Raw genomic sequence first — 14,471 nt, 5'->3', positions numbered from 1 at the left:
GATTTTCTGTTATAATCATAAAATTATTTCACAATGCCACGAAAAAACAACTACAATATCAAGACACCCGTGCGCGGAGCGTAGGCAAAAAAGCTAGTTAAATATAAAAAGTCCATCTAAAAGTTTAAATATAGAGTAACAGAATTGTTTAATAATTGGCTTAAAATTTCGTCTAAAAATCACCTTAGTATAGTAAATGAAATGAAGTTTGAATTACAATTTAATTAAAGGTATAGTAATTTCATTTTTTCCACCATTGCATTCTTATTATCCTTAACGAGAGTTCAAACTCTCCGCTTTGTGAATCCATTCATTATCATACCAAATACAATATAAAGAGTTAGTCTGTTCTGAAATTCGAAGTACACAAGGTCAAGTGGTCAACTAAACAAAGAGTAAACTGTCTTTACTGTGATATCTATCATTCATCAACACATTTCTGTTTCATTTATGCAAAAGCACCTGCACACTATCTGAAATTGGACAGAGATAATGAAGTTGTGTTAAACTCTTTGGATACATCATACATGCACACAGTATCAAATAGCATAGGTAACTACACAGTAGTATTAGTGTTCTAAATACTTAATAACTGTTTGAATATCTTTATCTCCTCTGCCGCTGCAATTAAGCACAACCTTTGTCCCATTTGGCAGGGTTGGGCACAAGTTCTCTAAATACCCGAGTGCATGCGATGTCTCCAGTGCTGGAATTATCCCCTCCAGTCGCGATAATCTTGTAAAAGCTATCATAACCAACGAGTATTTCAGCAACATGTGTCAGATGCTCACGAAAGTAAATTTTAAGATGGAATCAGATACCTTGGAGAGCCTCTTCATCGGTGATGCTATAATATTCAGCACGTCCGATGTCTTTTAGGAAGCTGTGCTCGGGTCCAACTCCGGGGTAGTCCAGACTATATCAAGCATAAGAAGTGATCTTCTTGTTATGTAAAGTTTGAGGGAAGTAGTTAACTTGCAAAAAAATTTAGCAGAAGCCTATTTTTAGTTGTTTACCCTGCACTGATCGAATAAGGCTCTGTTATCTGCCCATCATAGTTCTGTAATAGATAGCTCATTGTTCCATGAACCACACCGATCTCTCCTTTTGCTAAGCTAGCAGAATGCTTTCCGCTGTCTAGGCCGAATCCTGCAGCCTCCACGCCAATCAGCCTTACATCTTCATCTTTAACGAATTCGTGAAAGAGTCCCATGGCATTGGAACCACCACCAACGCAGGCAACTAGCACATCTGGCTTTCCACCCCATTTCTCATAGGCCTGTCTCCTTGTTTCTTTACCAATTACAGAGTGAAACTCGCGTACCATCATTGGACAGGGATGGGGCCCTCCCACAGATCCCATTATGTAATAGGTTGTTTCCACATTAGTCACCCAGTCCCTTATCGCTTCTGATGTAGCATCCTTCAATGTGGCTGTCCCGGAATTAACTGCTCTTACCTTTACCATGTAAAATTTGACAATAGAAGCAAACACTTCCGGTCAGAATTGATAAATACATGCATCAGCCAGTGTTTAATCTTATGGTTTAGAAAGCAATCTGCGTAACTATCCGATTTGTCATGCCTATAAAAGAGTTGAGTAGTGCTAGGTGTACAGAATTATATACAGAAATTTGTACATAATGACATGGCAACGATGTAGAATGTTTTAACTCGGATTGTTGATGTGAATACAGGTGGTCATTACAATTAAAATCCACCACATGTCATTATGTACACAATTTTGTACACCAAACATTTTCCTTGCGCGGAGGAGAATGGAGATCAGAAACGATAGAAGTTGACATATGAATAGTACCTCTGCACCAAGAAGTTTCATTTTCAAGACATTGAGTGATTGCCTTTGGATATCTTGAGCACCCATGTAGATAACACATTGCAAGCCAAACCGCGCACATACAGTGGCAGTGGCAACACCATGCTGACCAGCCCCCGTTTCAGCTATGATGCGTTCTTTCCCCAATCGTCTAGCGAGCAACGCTTGTGCTACAGCATTATTGATCTTATGTGCCCCTGTATGATTCAGATCCTCCCTCTTGAGGTAGATGAGTGGTCCCTCCCCGTTCGGACGTTTGTAGTGCTCACTTAGTCGTTCTGCAAAGTAAAGTGGGCTCTCTCGACCAACATAATCTTTCAACAGGCCATCTAAGTCTTTCTGCATAAATTTTTAAACAAAGATGTGCGTAAGTCCCATGATATATACATAAGCTTGTTTTAACGTTCATACAAAAACTGGAAATATAAATTGTTGATACAATAACGGATAAATTTTAATCAGAGTAACAAGGTTGTCAGACGTGAAGTATCTCTGCAATGGTCATATTGTAATACCCTCGTTCCGCTTAACAGAGGTCGTCCGTTTTGAATCTTGTCCAATTAGGTGCGTGACTATATTTAATTATAAAAAATATGTGCCAGAGAAAACAGGTCGAGCGTTTTAAATCTTATCAAATATCACGTGTGTGACCGTATTTAATTATCAAAAACAAATGTTGGCAGAGTATCCAGAAACCTGAAAGTCGTGGTCAGAGGAAAGCGCATTGAAGGCCAACTCAAGCTCAGCGAGCGCAAACATAACAGTTTCTGGCACATACCTCCCTCCGAACTTTCCAAACCGACCAAACGAGTCAGGCCTTTGAAGAATGTCCCAACCGCGACCATTAACAGTCCTCTTCTCCTCTCCCTTTTGTTGTGGTTTGACTGTAAGAACGCAAGAAATGGAAGAGGCTCTGGTCGACAGTGCAGACCGCACCATGAATAGCGAAGTTCGACGAGATTCGGGATGAGCTGCAGAGGAAGGGGTTTGCATTCTGCATGCTGGGGATGTGGAGGAGAATGCCATGTTTAAATAGTTTGATATTTTTATTTCTTCTTGTGACACCACTTAAATAGACTCAGTGTAGACGAAATGTGTAACACGTTATATTCTTTCATCGAATATTCTCGGAGCTGGTAGGGAACATTTTCACCGGTCATTATCGCTGATTTAAGAGCTGGGATCAAATATTTTGAGTACTCCTCTATTGGTTAAAATTTATAATTGACATAGAATATGTTAGCCGATTATAGTTTTGTGTTCATTTTGTGTTCATAAAGGATAAGTATATCCAATTGTCCAAGATGACGGGCCGATCAAAAGCTCTCATTAATAGTGATAGATCATTTTCTGATACTAGAGTATGATGTTTGTAGTGTAAGGTTGGCGGAGTCTAATTTTAAAGATCAGTGACTAAAACAGTAAACTTCGACTAAAATTTATACCAATTTTCAAAACGTTGGTCAGTGTTTTAAATTCTCACAAAGGTCAAATTTTGGCTCCGCTTTTTAAAAGTGTGGCTCCGTTAAATATTACTAACGAAACGGAAAAATGAGTTCCAAATTCTCAAAACTGTGCTAAACTTTGCTCCATTTTTTAAAAGTGTGGCTCCCGTTAAGTGACATTTAACGGAGCCACATTTTTAAATAGCGGAGCCAAAGTTTGGCCACCTTTTTAAGAATTTAAAACTCTAGCCAACATTCTGAAAATTGGTGTAAATTTTGCTCATAACTCTGAAATTTACTCCGGACTAAAATATCTAAATATAACTTTTTCATAATTATTTGAAATCTATTCATAGTAAATACATGATTTCAATAATTTCCAAGGATGCAATATTAGTGAAACTTAAATTTTGGAGTTAAGTTAGGCTCCCTCTATTTCAGTGGTCCTATAGTAAAACACTTAAAACAACCGGCCAATGTTATTTTGAACTGATTATGTTCTTTTTTAAGATACCAGCGGATGTATTTAGATCGATTGACCTATTTAGCGACTTGGGTCTCTTTCTTAAAAGTTAAAAGTATGAAAGAGGCATAAAGTGATGCAGGGCCCCTCTGAACAAGTATAGTCAGCGTCTGATAGATGGGCTCCCTCACGAAACTAACCAGTTTGAACGTAAAGTTTTCAAAACTAACCAGTCAACGTTCAACTTTTCAAGACTAACCAGCCTAATTCTAAAGAAGTCGGGCGACCCCAATTGATTGGGAAGAGAAGGGTGGATCGCCACTGGCACAGGCGACCCGTGCTCTTTATGAATGAGGGTTAGGGTCGCCACTGACACGGGCGACCCTTACACATACACTACTGAGCTCATTCTATCACTGGTTTGTTTTCTATTATTCCTTTTACTAATTTTCTATTATTTTTAATATTTTATTCTTTTTTATTATTATTTTTATTAATTCTGAGTATTACTTTTTTTATTTTAAAAATATTTTCATTTCTATTTTTCGTTAAATTCGACTATTTTTAAAAAATTCCGATTATTACTTATATTGTTTTACAAATATTTGTAAATTAATAACAATAATATTTGTAAATTCCGATTATAACAATAATATTTGAAATTTCGATTATAACAATATTTTTTTTACAAATATAACCGGATTTCTCTTTTTTATCGATTTCATTTATTATTATTTTTACCCTATATGTAAATATAATTTGAATATTTAATATTTTTAAATATTAAACAATAATATTTGTAGAAAAAGAATTCAAATATTTTTAAATTCCGATTATAGTAATAATATTTGTAAATTCCGATCATAACAATAATTTTGCATATTCTGATTATAACAATATTATTTTACAAATATTTTCTTTTTTTTACAAATATTATTTTTTCAATTTTGTTTATTATGTTTACCCTATTTGTATATATAATTCGAATATTTAATATTTGTAAAATAATATAAGCAATAATCGGAATTTTTTAGAAATATAGTGGAATTTATAAAACAAATAGAAATGAAAATATTTTAAAATAATAAATGTAATAATCGGAATTAATAAAAATAATAATCCAAAAGAATAATATATTAAAAATAATAAAAGAGTAATAATCTAAATTAACAAACAAAAATCTGCTTAGTCTTTCTACATAATAAAAGAGAAAATATTTGTAAAATAATATTGTTATAATCGGAATTTACAAATATTATTGTTAAAATCAGAATTTACAAATATTATTGCTATAATCTGAATTTGAAAATATTCGAATTCTTTTTTTACAAATATTATTATTTAATATTTACAAATATTAAATATTCGAATTATATTAAATATTCAAATATCATCACAATCAGATTTCACACTAGTTAAAAACAACTCATATGCCAAGATTTTGCTAGGAAGTAAAGATTAAGCACAAGAAGCAGCAAATAATGATAAAATGAATCAAGAAAGTTGCACAAAATATATCAAAAGTAGTTCTGAAGACAACAAAGTGAAAGAAATATACCTAACGTAAGCTCCCCCACCTTACAGCACAGGTCGCCCAGGGAAGGGGCGACCTCTTAGCTTTTTACTTCCCCTTTGGGTCGCCCGACTTCTTTTGAATTAGGCTGGTTAGTTTTGAAAAGTTGAGGTTAGTTTTGAAAACTTTACGTTGAAGCTGGTTAGAAATGTAAGGGAGCCCTGATAGATAATTAACCTTTCTCAGCTGAACATGACCGGGTACGCTACTACACTGACGAGTCATCCTTAAATAAAACATGTATCTCGCCATCTCCCTAATTCTTCATTCTCAAATTTTCATTCAACCACTCGCTTTAATTTCCTTCTTATCCCTTCATCGTTTTCGGTTCGTTTTCAGCATCCGCTTTTTTCTTCGCTAAAGTTGTTTTAAAAGAGTAACGTGAAATAAGACGGAACATAATATTCGGAGATAAGACGGTAGAATGACAAATTAAAATTAACTTAATTCATGTGATGTGAGCTCGGAGATATTTATAGTTGAAAAAGTGTTTTGGATTTTTTTTTCAAATCTGATTAGTTATATGATTGATCTGAGTCGTATCAATAATAATGAAATCATGTAAGCACATCAACTATCAATCAATCAAGTCATTTGTCCGTCATGTCATTCGCGAAAAAATTTGATCACAAAATTTATTATACTGTGGCATTACTCTTTATAGTTTGCATAACCAATTCCAATACGAAATTTTTGGAAATCCTTTTAAATTAAGATCATTTCATCCCGAATTAAAACGGTAAAGTTTTCTTCCGCCTTCTCTGTTTTGAGAGTCGACTGTGGTAATTAAGGTTTAAGCCGTCACCTCTCCATCTTCTAAACCTTCATCCCTTCATCGGTTAAGCCATCTTCGCTCCTTCATTCTCTCTTTTATATTTCAAATTTTCAATAAAACCAAGATCCGTGAGATCTTGTTGAGTATCTTGTTATCAAGGTTGTTATTCGTGCTCATATTTTTGGGATGTTAGTATGTTATGTTTTGAGTTTTGTGTGTGTTTTCGTACGATTGTCGGAAGCTTTTTTTAAAAGGATTCATATAATATTTTGGGTGATCTGTAAGACTCGCATCGATTCTTGGACGGTGGTGATACCGCAAGAACTCACCTTTCACAACAAAAATTGTTCATATTTTGGAGGCTTTTGTTGCTCCAATATCAGTTGATATAACTGATATTTCTTAACATCGGGCTACAGATGATATGTATGTGAAGGTCAATTGCGATGCTATTAGTTTCGTAGATGATGTAGGTTGGATTGCTCGATATGTTATTATAATATTTTTTAGATTTAAGAATTTGAATATTCTATACGTTAAGCAATCCGAAAAACAAAACGGCTATTTGTTTAGCTCGTTCTTTGTTTCACAATCATATTGTAGTTGACAGTTCGGGGGTTTGTCTTGGCTGAGTTCCGATCAGTGATTTCCGTTAATAAAACCAATGATTTGTCAAAAAAAAATCAATTCATTGTGAATACGGTTAACTTCTAAAGATGGTATTTATACTAATCACTGTTATGTTTTAAATTATTCTGTATGCCAAAAATTAGCACAGCTACTCAATTATAAGTCTAGGAAAATTTACCAAGATAAAGGAAGTCCGAGCGCTTGGAAAATATTTTGTTGATGTTCCGAATTAGAATTTAGATAAAACAGAATTTATAATTGCAAATTATTTTATATTTTAACGAGATGCGAGATGAGAAGAGCCGATTACAAATATCAAATCGAATTTACTTTTAAACAATTTTGTCGATAAAATTATCTCTCAAAATGAATTTCACATTTTTGCCGGATGTATGATGAATTGAGTTGTCTAGGACTTAGGAGCCTGTTTGTCTGGGATTAAAATCTGGATTTTAAGTCATCTCTGATTTTAAGCTGAAAAATGTTTGTTTGTGTAATAAGTCAGAAGTCAGTTTAAAGTCAGAAATATACCAGAAGTTGAATTAAAGCCAAAAGTTAGTTTGAGGTATTTTTTTCAGTGACTAATTATTTTTAAACTTTTTTTTTGATAATAATTACTCCTTAAGTCATAAATTACTCATAAACCATTTTTATATCTATTATTATATTTTTAATAACTCATAAGTCATTGATAAGTCAAAATTGTCTAAACAAATATTTTAAACTCTCAGCTTATCAAATAAGTCACGTTAAGTAGTTAAGTAGCTCAACCAAACAGGCTCTAAATCATTTTATTTATGAAATATCAAATCGAATTTATTTTCAGACACTTTTGTCGACTAATTTTGATTTAAAATGTTTGGGGTATGATTGATTAATGACCTATTCAATGACCTCAGCTCCTTTCCCGACAGATGCATTGCATGGCTCCTCCCACAAATATTTCCGTATCTTTCCAGTTTCCATGCTTAACCTTAACAACGTGTATCACTTCGCCCCACGTGCGATCGATAATAATCTAGCACTCGTTTAGTGTGCGAATATATCTTTAGAGGGAGGGAGAAAGATATTTTAAGAAATAGCCGACGGAAATACTATTAACGTGTCTTTTATTTCAGCTGGACAAATATAGGAAAGGAACAGAGTGATTGTACCTTGACGGAAGAAGTAAGGGGTCGTTTGGTTCATGGGTATATGTGGAATCAGATATGGGGTTTGTCCATTCCAAACTCATACCTGATGTTTGGTTGGTGAAAATAAAATCTCAAACCCATACCTTAAACCCCCAAGGTATGAGTTTTTGATACCTAGGTGGGGAGGTGGGTATGAGATGGAGGTATGAGAATCCATTCATATTTAATTTTTACTCCCTCCGTCCCATTTTAGTTGTCACATTTCCTTTTTTGTTGGTCAAATTGACTAATTTTTGACCAAAGATTACAAGTCACTCTTTTATTATTTTAAAAAACTGAAAATTACATCTTAAAGTAGATTAAAAGTTATTTTCGGTGACATATTTTTTTTTATTTTTTCAATTGATAAAATATTAATAAATTTCAGTCTAACTTTGGTCAATTTGACCGGTACAAAACCAAATATGACAACTAAAATGGGACGGAGGGAGTATGTCTCTATTTAAGTAATCAAATATTAATGTTCTATACAAAATTAAATCAATGATGCAAAAATATATAACAATAATAATTTTATTAATTTTTTCAATTAATATAAATTAATAACTTATTTTTTACAAAAATTGTATATATTGATTCCAGCACTCAACCAAACGCATGATATCAGATATGATACCTCAAACTCATACCAGCTTAACCCGATTCCTCATTCCAACCCGATACCACTCTTCGAACCAAACGACCCCTAAGAACAGCACTTCAAAATTGTGATCAATTGTGCAAGTGGGCAATGTTTAATTAAAATTAAACTTTAAATGTATATTTGTTTGATTTTAATTAAAATTAAACTTTAAATGTATATTTGTTTGATTTAAACAGTACCGATTAAACGGCAGGTATAAATATGAAATTTGGAATTTTATTATTATCAATTTTCTTAGTTATAGTAAAAAGATTAAAAAAAAATTATAACCAACAATGAAATGACAGTCTATTGATCATTCTTTTCTTGTAAAATATCATATCAAATTTACTTCTGGACCCTTTTGTTGACAAATATATATTTCAAAAAGAGTAATGCTACGTTCACACAAAGCGTCACAGAAAAAGGTTACAGAATATCACTTATGTTCCTTTTTATTTTCAAACATCTTATTACTTCTATTCTTTTTAATGAAAATAAAGAGTCTCATTTAAATATTTCTCATGTGATTTTTTCATATACCTTAAATGATTTTAAAAAGGTTTAATTCGTATGAATTATATTTTCAGTTTTTATTTTATTTTCTTCTCTATGTATTTCACCTTTTATTTTTTACTGCTTTTTAGTTTTTAATTATTTATGTCACTTATTTTAACTGTATAATATTTTGATGTAAATTGATAATTTTTCTATATTAGACTCCTAATATATAAAATATGTGTGGGTTTTTTAGTTATTTTTTTTGTTTTTTATATGTAATCACATTTTTAGTTTTTATTACTCTGTTTTCCAATGTATTTATATCGATTATATTTTTCTATTACTTCTAATATTAATGTTTTGATTGAAATTAATATTTTAAATATATTAGATTCATAAAATCAGTTGAAAAATATTATGAAATTGGTCAATTGAAAAATTAGTTGAAATATGTGATGAAACTGGTGAGTTCAAAAAATATAAGTGACAGAAATATATTAGGAAAAAAGTAATAAGAACTAAAAAGATGATTGCATAGAAATAAATAAAAAAATAACTAAAAATAAAAACTCACATAAGATATATATATATATATATATATATATATATATATATATATATATATATATATATATATATATATATATATATATATTACAAGTCTAATATCATAAAATTATCAATTTACATCAAAATATTACAAAAATAAAATAAGTGATATAAATAATTTAAAAGGAAAAGATAATGAAAATTAAATGGTAAAATACATAAAAAAGCAAAATAAAACTAAAAATATAATTCAAATAAACTATATTTTTCTGAAAGTTATTTCAAAAAATCACATAAATTGAAATTATACTCTTCATTTTCATTAATTATATTATACAAATAACCGACATAAATACATTGAAAAATAGAGTAATAAAAAGTGAAATATTGATTACATATAAAAAAAAGTAAAAGAATAACTAAAAAACCCTCACATAATATATATTAGGAGTCTAATATAGCAAAGTCATCAAATTACATCAAGATATTATACAGTTAAAGTAAGTGACATAAATAATTAAAAATGTGAAAGGCATATGTTAAGCCTATTTGTATTTAAGAGGAATCAACTCAACTCTGATAAGAAAGCAAGAAAATAGCAAGTACTGTTAACTGGAATCCGTTCGAAGAACGTCAAATGATTTATTGAAGATTTTATGTCAGAAGAATTTCAGGATGCTGCTGCAAACCACTGGAAGAAGTTCATTAATATGATCAAGCCTCAGTGTACAAATAATCTTTTGTAGCACGTCCAGAAGATCAGAAGGTATAAAGTTTAAATACTTTATTTATTCAGAAGATTCCATATTGTGTCAACAAATGAAGATGAACTAAGAAGACGAAGAATCGACGAACAAGCCACTGCCTAATTGTTTAATTGACAAGGAATATTTAATTCAGCTAGTTACAGATGAACCAGACAGTACATTTGTGTATCAGCTCATCCGGTTAAATATTCTGAGTCAAGAGAAGGTGGTCGTTCAATCAAGTCGAAGATCATAATTATTTAAAGAAGACTGAAGACTCTGCTGAAGAAGGAAAAGGATAATTAATTATCTAATTAATTATTTCACTTCTCAAAATAATTATATTGGATGTGTAATTTATTTATTAAATTAATTCTATCTCGAATTAATTTAATTTATGAATTTATGCATTTAAAATAATTAAGTGAATATTAATTGGTTAATTAATTAAAGGGAAAATGGATTGTCTACTTGAAGTATACAAGGAAAGACAATCTATTTGATTGTCTAGTTGAAAAACAAGAAGGAAAGACAATCTAGTTGATTGTCTAAGTGTTTAATCAAAAGGAAAGACAATCCAAGGCATTGTCTTGCTAAAACAAGCAAGGTAAGACAATCCAATGGATTGTCTTGCTGTTTTAAGCAAGGTAAGACAATCCAAAGGATTGTCTTACCGACTGTTGCCTTCACACAACACGGCAAGACAATCTCCTAGATTGTCTTACCGCATTTCTTCCCCTTCCTTTACACGGGAAGACAATCCTTGTGATTGTCTTACCGATTGTTTCAATTGTCTTGCCTTGGTAGCTTGCAAGACAATCCTTGTGATTGTCTTGCCGATTGTAGAACAGTAAGACAATCTCCCAGATTGTCTTACCGCACTTCTCAATTGTCTTACCGACCCCTAGATTGTCTTGCCCACGGATTTCATTGTCTTACTAGTTGTAGACAATTAATTTAATTGTCTTACAAGCTCTAAAATAGCAAGACAAAGTGCCAAATTGTCTTAGCAAGCTAGGGATTGTCTTTGCCACCATTGTCTTACTAGTTCAAGGGTTTTGCCTATAAATATGGCTCTCCCCCCTTCATTTATTCTTGTTCAAAGTATTGTAAAGCTTTCAAGTTGTGCTAAACTTGCTATTCGTTAAATCCACAGTTTACGGTGCTTTGATCATTCGGTTGTTTTGTTCCGCTGAGTTAGAATACTTTCTGTCAAATTTATTCTACGAACTAGTGGACATTAAAACGAACCATATTAATTATATAACGACTTAAAACATTGTTATATTAATTAATCTTAATCTGATTAACAAGTTACATTCCAATCAGATTTATTCCGCCGCGATTATTTTGTGACGATTGTATTCAACCCCCCCCTTCTACAATCGTATCTGGACCTAACAATTGGTATCAGAGCGGTTGATACCATTTTACCGTATCAGATCCTATACACACTCTGTAACGTCAAAATATTTTTTATTCGAATTAATTTTATTCCAAAAATTAATTTTGATTTAAAATATTTTTCATTCAAAAATCCATTTCTCATCCAAACACTATTCACTTTAAATCCTTAAAAATGAGTACCCAAAAGATTAGTAGCATTAAAATCCCACCGTTCAGCCAAGAACACTTTGGCCTATGGAAAAGGCACATGTTCCTATTCCTCCGAACAGCGAACAGAAAATACATCGGGATTTTGGACAAAGGTGTTACTACTCCGATGAATGTCATATTAGCACACGAAGAGGATGGTGTGTTAATACCTCATCAGGTCATTCCGAAAGAACTTTCTGAGTACACAGATGAAGAGAGTGAACAGATGAACTTAGATGACGCTCTTCAACTAATATTGGTTGAATCTCTAAATCCAGTAATGTACAATGCTGTTGTAAATTGTACGAACGCCAAGCAAATCTGGGATACATTAGAGATTATCAATGAAGGCTCAGAGGAAGTTAGGGAAAACAAGAAAGAGATACTGATGGCTCAGTATGAACAGTTTGGTTCCCATCCCGGTGAAGGGATTTCAGAAGTATTTATCAGACTCAATAATCTGATTAATAACTTGAATCTGAATGGGAAATTCTACGACAAGAAAGAGGTCAACATGAAGTTTCTCTTAACCCTTCCCGAACATCTGGAACACAGAATCACTGCCATCAGGGAAAGCAGAGATCTGAATGAGATTTCTCTGGAAAGACTCTACGGAGTTTTGAAAACTTATGAACTGGAGCAAGTTCAGAGTAAACAGAGATATGGCTGGGGTAAAACACAGAACCATTCGAGAGCTCTAGTTGTTGAGTCACCTGCACCGGAAGAAAAGAAGGATGTTGTTGTTCCTTCTAAAACCACTCAGGAATTTGTTGTACCTGAGATGGGTCAGACTGCTTCTTCCAGTGGTGACGAAGAGTTCTATACAATGGAAGAGCTAGAACAGTTAGAAGATCAATCTCTATCACTGTTTGCCAAGAAATTTGGAAACATGAGATTCAAGAAGAACCCCTCCTACAAGTACAAACCTACTGTGAACAGGTTTCAGAAAGGAGGTTATTCATCTTCTACGAGCAAAGGAGGATACAAGACTGGGATGGTCGATAGAAGCAAATTCAAATGCTTCAACTGTGGTGAACCGGGACACTTTGCAACTGAATGCAAACAACCCAAGGTTCAAGGAAAGAGAAAGGATTCGTACGACGAGCTGAAGCAGAAGTATGATGCACTAGTGAGAAAGCATCAGGGTACTTCTGGAAGTCAAAGTTTCAAGAGCAAGTCTTATCTGGCAGAAGGGAAAAGCTGGGATGATACAGACAGTGATGAAGAAGAGCAGATAGGGAATGTTGCTCTCATGGCTAATGCTGGATCATCTTCACCTCCTCCTGCTGGAAGCTTTCAGGTAGATCCTACATGCCCTAAACTTTTTATGCAATTAGGACTTGAAAGAGATGATGCTATTAAAAAGATGAAAGCTGCCAATCTTAAAGTTGATACTTTAGTCTTAGAAATTCATGCTTATAAGATGAATGAGATGAAAGTATTAAAACCTAAAATAGAACAATTGACTATGGATTTAGGATTACAATGTGCTAAAGTCAAAGTTCTAGAGAAAGGTGAGATTGCTTTAAGACTTCAGCTAGACGAAGAGAAAGTGAAATGTAAAGCCTTCAAGGATGCCTCCATGATAGTCAAAGAACTTAATGATAAACAAGAGATCAAGAGAACTGTTGGAATAGGTTTTGACTATAACAAATCTGTAGGTAAGGCTAGTAACATTACTCCTTTTAAGAAGAGTGCTGAGGAGAGAGGGATTCCTTTTGTTTTGAAAGATTCCCCTAAACCTTTGTTTAAAACCTCAGAAGCTGAACCTCTTTTAGAGACTCCTGTTGTCATTAGATATGAACTCAAACAGGAAGACCTTAAATTGAAAGAGAGTAATGAGAAGAGAGATGAGATCCTGACATCACTGAAACCAATCAAAGTGAAAGGCAATGTTAGGTTGCCCAAAGCTGGTTTAGGTGTCAACTCTGAGAGAACTAAATTCAACAAGCCTAATAATTTTGTGAATAGTAAGAACAAGAACAATAGATGTCATTCTACTGAAAACTTTAAATCTGATAACAAGGTTAGAGTAGAATCTATTGATGTTCCTACTACTATGACTGATACTCCTGTTGTTTCTGCTTTTGATGCATGTCATAAATCTTGTAGTGTTGATAATTGTATGACTTGTGCTTTCAATTTGATGTCTGCTTATTTTAAAAATTTGCATGCTAAAAATGAAAACACATCACCTAAACAACACACAAACAACAAGCATGCTAGATCAAAGACTGCTAGTCCTACTCGTGTTAGGAAGGAGACTTATGTTCCGAAGCCTAAAACCAAGGTTTATAAGGCTGTTGTTAAGGAAGTAAGTTCAGTCAAATCGGAACCAAGTATCAGTCCAAGAGGCTCTGTTGTTACACCTGATAGAAATCAGTTCTTTAAGTTTGCTGGACCCAATCAAGTGTGGGTCCCAAAGAATGTTTAATCAATTTGTCTTTTGCAGGGTGCCAGTGGAATTGTTCGTGTTACCTGGGTGCTTGACAGTGGAGCGTCAATGCACATGACTGGCAATAAATCCCTGCTGGAAGACAT

General features: G+C 33.0%; 1 protein-coding gene across 1 annotated transcript; it reads right to left on the bottom strand.

Moving 5' to 3' along the window:
- Positions 1 to 304: 304 nt before the first annotated feature.
- LOC108226585 (tryptophan synthase beta chain 1-like) lies at positions 305 to 2,893 on the bottom strand. The gene is made up of 5 exons (XM_017401565.2): positions 2,534 to 2,893; positions 1,820 to 2,176; positions 1,017 to 1,459; positions 822 to 916; positions 305 to 745 (listed from the first exon to the last, which is right to left on the bottom strand). The coding sequence occupies exons 1-5, from the start codon at positions 2,861 to 2,863 to the stop codon at positions 570 to 572; spliced, it is 1,401 nt and encodes a 466-aa protein (XP_017257054.2). The 5' UTR covers positions 2,864 to 2,893; the 3' UTR covers positions 305 to 569.
- Positions 2,894 to 14,471: the final 11,578 nt, after the last annotated feature.

This window comes from Daucus carota, chromosome 6 (genome assembly GCF_001625215.2).
Source record: "Daucus carota subsp. sativus chromosome 6, DH1 v3.0, whole genome shotgun sequence".
Taxonomy (NCBI): Eukaryota; Viridiplantae; Streptophyta; class Magnoliopsida; order Apiales; family Apiaceae; genus Daucus; species Daucus carota.
The sequence above is the reverse complement of the archived record's forward strand: the minus strand, read 5'-3'. Positions and strand labels throughout refer to the sequence as shown.

Excerpts from the sequence above, each read along its gene's own strand:
- LOC108226585 (XM_017401565.2), bottom strand. The coding sequence starts at position 2,863 with ATGGCATTCTCCTCCACATCCCCAGCATGCAGAATGCAAACCCCTTCC. Across the intron at positions 1,460-1,819 it reads TGAAACTTCTTGGTGCAGAG|GTAAGAGCAGTTAATTCCGG; the intron begins GTACTATTCATA and ends TACATGGTAAAG. Across the intron at positions 917-1,016 it reads CCTTATTCGATCAGTGCAGG|TCTGGACTACCCCGGAGTTG; the intron begins GTAAACAACTAA and ends TGCTTGATATAG.